The sequence below is a fragment of the Budorcas taxicolor genome, chromosome 2 (genome assembly GCF_023091745.1).
Source record: "Budorcas taxicolor isolate Tak-1 chromosome 2, Takin1.1, whole genome shotgun sequence".
Classification (NCBI taxonomy): Eukaryota; Metazoa; Chordata; class Mammalia; order Artiodactyla; family Bovidae; genus Budorcas; species Budorcas taxicolor.
In genome coordinates this window covers 10,378,872-10,385,155 of record NC_068911.1, presented here as the reverse complement: position 1 = coordinate 10,385,155, position 6,284 = coordinate 10,378,872, and the positions used below count along the sequence as shown (strand labels likewise).

The 6,284-nt window shown below is 39.3% G+C and overlaps 1 protein-coding gene across 1 annotated transcript; it reads right to left on the bottom strand.

The window, feature by feature from the left end:
- Nucleotides 1-502: 502 nt before the first annotated feature.
- LOC128043793 (60S ribosomal protein L10a-like) lies at nt 503-2,808 on the bottom strand. Its single transcript, XM_052636198.1, has 2 exons — nt 2,760-2,808; nt 503-1,183 (listed from the first exon to the last, which is right to left on the bottom strand). The coding sequence occupies exons 1-2, from the start codon at nt 2,806-2,808 to the stop codon at nt 540-542; spliced, it is 693 nt and encodes a 230-aa protein (XP_052492158.1). The 3' UTR covers nt 503-539.
- Nucleotides 2,809-6,284: the final 3,476 nt, after the last annotated feature.

The window sequence follows — 6,284 nt, the reverse complement described above, 5'->3', positions numbered from 1 at the left end:
AGAACTGGAGGAGAGATGGAGGGACTACGACACATATTTAATAGAAGTTCCAGAAAAAGAGGAAACAGTGGAGAAGCAATGTAAAAAGGCAATCAGTGAGGATTTTCAAGAGTTAAAGATCAATATGAAACTGCAAATCAAAAATATACCCCAAGAGGGGACTTCCCTGGCAGTTCAGTGGTTAAGACTCTGTGGTTCCAACGCAGGGGGCACGGGTTCAATCCCTAGTTGGGAAACTAAGATCCCACATGCTGCATGGTATGGCCAAAAAGTAAAAAAAAAAAATTTAAATACACCCCAAGAATATACAGCATAAATTAAGTCCATATATAGCTCTATTATAATTAAACCACATAAAATCGAGGATAAAGAGGAAATCCTTTAAATTATTAAAAGTTAAGAAAACCACAAAAAAAAAGAGAAATAAAATCTCAATCATCCAAACCGCAAAGTTTTTTTCATATTCTTTTCCATTATCAAATCAGTAAATTCTTTTTTTTTTTTTTTTGATGGTTTAGTATGGTTTATTAAGCTGTGCCTTAGTACAGACGCTGGGGCTTGCCCATGGTGCTCTTAATGTACAAGGCCCTGACGTTCTGCCAATTTTTCTTGAGCAATGATACCAGGAAGTTGACAGCTAAGTGGATGTTGTACACAAGGTCATCATCTGTCATCTTCACGTGGCCAACAGCCACTGCCAGACACAGCACCTTCTTCATCTGGAACTTGATCGTGGACTTCACTTCATCAGCTTTGGCCACCATGTTCTCATTGTGGGTCAGCAAGGAAGGGAACTTGCCAGCCTCGTTCAGGCCTGGGCCCAGGATTCGGGGGATCTGCTTGATTAGAGACTCTGAAGCCAAAAAGGCATCATATTTCTTGGCCAGCTTCTTGACCAGTTTCTTATTCTTGTTGAGTTTTTTCAGTGCCTCGATGTCCATGTGGGGGATATCCACAGCCTTGGCCTCATCACAATGCTGCTGGTCCCCCAAGACACACACGGAGAACTTGGGGCGGGGAGTGGACTTAAGCCTGACAGTGCCCGAGAAACGTTTGTCCTTCTGAGGGTCATAGTTCTTCAGGCTGATCTGAAGCTCCACCGTCTCCAAAAACTTCCTGCGCTTGCGCTGGTTCCCGTGCAGGACTTCCCGCACCGCGTCGTAGAGGGTGTCGGGAGACTTTGCTGCTCATAGTTCCCTACGCCGCGATAACCGGAAAAGCCAGTAAATTCTTAAACTTCAAAATATGTGTGTATATATGTATGTTGTGTATACATATATAGCCCACAGGAGACAAAAAGGGAAAGAAAGCTAAAGTAAGCAACAAACAAATAATGGGGTGGTATAACAACTCCAAATATATTCTTAATCACAATATATGTCATCAGGACAGCACAAATAAGAAGCTGAATCACATATAGGAGAGAGAGATTATACCACCCAACAAATTGAGAATTTAAGAAATTGAGAATATACATAACTTTTAAATTTTTGAAATATTTTCTGGGCAATGGAGTCTTAACCACTGGACCTCTACAGAATTCCCAGAAAGGAATTAAAAAAAAAAAAATCTTATGGCGTAAATTGCCCATGCTCCCCACTCTCCACTCTTGTGTTCCTAACTGGTCACCCGGTAACCTTTACAGCCAAATATAAAACATGGAAGCGGGCACAAGTATCGGGTCATGTCTATAAAATGAAGGAATGTGCTCTCCCTTCCCCCTTTTCTTTTCCAGCTGGCTGAGATGCAGGCAGGAAAGCAGGTCATGTTGAAGACGGTAGAGCAACAAGATGGAAAGAGCCTGGGCAACTGATGAACTCCATAAAAGTTGGGACTTTGTGTGAGGAACTATGTCAGTTTTCTCAGGCTGCCATACTAACATATTGCAGTCTGGATGACTTGAACAACAGAAATTTAAGAAGTCCAAGACCAAGGTGTTGGTAGGGTTGGTTTCTTCTGAGGCCTCTCTCCTTGGCTTATACATGACCCTCTTCTCTCCATATCTTCACATAATCTTTTCTCTGGGCACACTTATGCCTGCTGTCTCTGTATGTGTACAGATTTCCTCTTCCGTTTTTTTTTTTGTTGTTGTTGTTTTTTTTGGCTGCACCATGCAGTGTGTGCTATCTTAGTTCCCTGACCAGGGTTCCAAACCCGCTACATTGCAATCCCTAGTTTTAACCACTGGACCAGCAGGGAAGTCCTCCTCTTCTTATAAGGACACCAGTTAGATTGAATTTGGGCCCATCCATCATAAAGGTGCCTCATTTTAACTTAATTACCTCTTTAAAGGTGAGAAATTACCACCTCCACCTTAATTACCTCTCTAAACACAGTCACATTCAAAGGGCTGCAACATGTGAATTTGCAGGGAGCTAGAGGGTGGGATTGATTGAGGGCAGGAGGAAAAGGAGATGACAGAGGATGAGATGGTTGGATGGCATCACCAACTCAATGGACATGAGTCTGAGCAAATTCTGGGAGATGGGTGTGCTGCCATTCATGGGATCGCAGAGTCAAACTCGACTGAGGAACTGAACAACAAGATGGTGGGGTACACAGTTGAGAACATAACTGGTAATAATGCATAATTTTTTTAAGTCATTAAAATTGTTTAAATTTCGTTTATTTTAAATTCATTTTCATTGGAGGATATTTGCTTTATAATGTTGTGTTAGTTTCTGCTGTACAGCAAAGTCAATCAGCTTTATGTATACATACATCCCCTCTTTTGGGGATTTCCTCCCCATTTAGGTTACCGCAGGGCACTGAGTAGGGTTCCCTGAGCGATAGGCTCTCATCAGCCATCTACTGTATACATAGTGCATATGAACATACGTGTCAACCCCAATCTCCCAATTCATCCCACCCGCTCCTCCTCCTTCCCCGAGTCCACACGTTTGTTCTCGACATCTGGGTCTTTATTTAAGCCATTAATAATTTCAGGTTTTTGTTGTAGCAGTCAAATTTATATCCTATCCAAATACAAAATCAGAAGCTGGTTCTTTGCAGGGGAGGTGGAGAGTGATCAAATAAAGACACTACTAGTTAGCCTGTGCCAGAAGATGGAGGACAAGGAGGTGTGAAGAGGAGGAAACGGGTACAAATAATCAAAATAAGTAATGAAAAAGAAGATATTCATTCCAACAGTAACTACATTAATAAACACGTTTAATTCATCCAGAAGTTGACCTCCACCATCCCAAGCTTGAGCAAGCTTAGAGGCAAATTTTCTGAAAATTCTGAGGACCAGAAAATATATACTTTTTTACCAAAATGTTTCAAAGGACAGGAAAAGAATGAAAGCTACTGATTTCATTTTATGAAGCCAGTATAACCTTAATGGCAAAACCAGACAAGGATAATTTTTTAAAAGGCAATTATAGATCCATTATACACTTATGAACATGTATTTTGAAATCTTAAATAAAATATCAGCAAATTAAATTCAGCAGCTAATTTAATTTCAGTGAAATTAAATATATATATAAAATGGTTGCTGGCCAGGTGGGATTTATCTCATGAATAATAAGTAAATCTATTAATGTAATACACCACATTATAGGATTAAAAGGAAAAGAGAGCATATGATCATCTCAATACCTGCAGGAAAAGCATTTGACAAAATTCTGTACTCACTTATACCATTAAAAAGATTTTCAAAAGCAATCTCAGAATATAATGTCACTGATGGGATAAAGAGTAATTGTTCAAAACTCACTGCATATATTATATTTAAGGGTAAAACTTTAAAGGCAACTCAATTAGACTCAAAACAATAAAGGGGCTTCCCAGGTGGCACCGGTGGTAAAGAATCTGCCTGCCAATTCAGGAGACAAAAGAGACATGGGTCAGGAAGATTCCCTGGAGGAGGGCATGGCAACCCACTCCAGCATTCTTGCCTGGGGAATCCCATTGGCAGAGGAGCCTGGCGGGCTAAAGTCTATTGGGTCTCAGAGTTGACCGTTACTGAAGCAGCTGAGCACGTACCCGGAGCAATAAAGGAAGTCCTCTATCATTGCTTCCCTTTAGCATTACACTAAAGTACCCAGACAATTAAATAAGGCAAGTAAAAGATATAAAAAGACATTAAGTGTAAAGGGAAAGTATATCTAGAGAAAGTATAATTATCTACAGAGAAAATCCAAAAGAATCTATACACAAACTTGTAATCAGCAAGATTGCTATACATGAGATTGACATATAAAAATCAATAACATTCCTAATCACAAATAACTAGAATATATTATTTTTAATGTCACTTACCAACCATAGCAAAAAAAACTAAAAGCAATTAAAACTGTAAGGGGCCTAAAATAAATGCAGCAGAAAGTTGTGCGAGAACTATATGGTCCAAATTACAAAACATTACTGAAAGACTCAAAAGAATATCCGAGTAAGTACAGAAATATATACCACATTCATGGACAGAAAGATTCAACATCATAAACATGCCGATTCTACCTAAATGTATACATTAAACAGAATTTCAAAAATATCCAAAACTGTCTTTGGGAACTTGACAATACGCTTCCGAAATTTATAGAGACGAGCAAAGGGCCAAGAATAGCCCCAGACAGATTTATTAGATAGCAAGATTGATTACATAATTGAGATAGTGTCATAGATGCAAGGATAGACAACTATACCAATAAAATAGGGAGCCCATAAGTCTATATAAATCAGTGGGGAAAGGAAGGATTCTTCAATAAATGGTGTTGCTGCTGCTGCTGCTGCTGCTGCTGCTAAGTCACTCCAGTCGTGTCCGACTCTGTGCGACCCCATAGACGGCAGCCCACCAGGCTCCCCCGTCCCTGGGATTCTCCAGGCAAGAACACTGGAGTGGGTTGCCATTTCCTTCTCCAATGCATGAAAGTGAAAAGGGAAAGTGAAGTCGCTCAGTCGTGTCTGACTCCTAGCGACCCCATGGACCGTAGCCTACCAGGCTCCTCCGTCCATGGGATTTTCCAGGCAAGAGTACTGGAGCGGGGGTGCCATTGCCTTCTCTGAATTAGAGTTCTACAACACACAAAAAGATCAATTCCAAGTGAACTAAAGAGGTACATGTGAAAAGCAAAACTTTTTAACGTTTACAGGAAAACATCTCTTAAGACCTTAGGGTGAAGAAAAATTTCTTAGAAAAGACACAAAAAGGATGAACAACAACAAAAAAAAGACTAATAAACTTACAGATTTTAATCAACAAAAGATGCTATCAAATTGTTTTTTAAAAAATTCCACAGACTGAGAAGATGTCTGCTACCCAATAAGGGATTACAATCAGGAAGAGGTTGAGGGGGAAAAACAAAGAAATTTTTTCAAGAAGAAAACGATGTACAACATTCACATAAGAAAAAAAGACCCAAATTGACCCACAAACATATAAATCAACCTCCCTAGTAATCAGGGAAAATGCAAAATAAGACAACAATTAGGTATCATTTTACATTTATCAGCTAAGCAGAAGTTAAAGCCTGGTAATACAATTTCTGATGAAGATGTAGAGGAATGAAATTCTCATATGCTGTTGGTAGAGTCAGTTGGTACAAGCCCCTGGAGAGCAATGTGAAGATGCTCATAGTCTTTATCCCTATTCAATTTAGTCTTTTCAGTAAATATTCGAGAGAAATCTCTGCACCTGTGCTCCAGAAAACATTTATAGGAGTCTTTATTGTTACATTGCTTAAAACAGAGGGAAGAAAAAACAGACACAAAGAAATCTCCATCAGAAGGAGAAAAATAGACAAACTAAGATATAATGCATAATAGAATATCATGTAGCAGTCAAAATGAATGGACAAGCTACATGTATCCTTATTACATACATAGTGTCAACTTGTATAAAGCATTTAAGGGCAAGCAAAAAAAAGCAAGCTGCAGAAGGATACATGCAGTACCATACTACTTACATAAAGGGCTTTGGGGTTCGATACTTTCAGGCTAGTTTATTGGCATGCAGTAAATTGTACTCCTCTTGGTGTACAGTTCTGAGAGTTACGGTAACTGCATACAGTGGGGTGGTCACTGTCACAGTCATAATGTAGAACAGCTCTGTCATCTTCCAAAATTCCTTGGTGATACTGGACAGGTTGATTTATATGTTTGTTGGTCAATTTGGGTTTTTCTCTTATGTGAATGTTATACATCTTTTTCTTCTTGAAAAAATTTCTTTGTTTTTCCCCCTCAACCTCTTCCTGATTGTAATCCCTTATTGGGTAGCAGATATCGTCTCAGTCTGTGGAATTTTTTAAAAAACAAGTCCTTTACCCTACTCCCAATGTTTG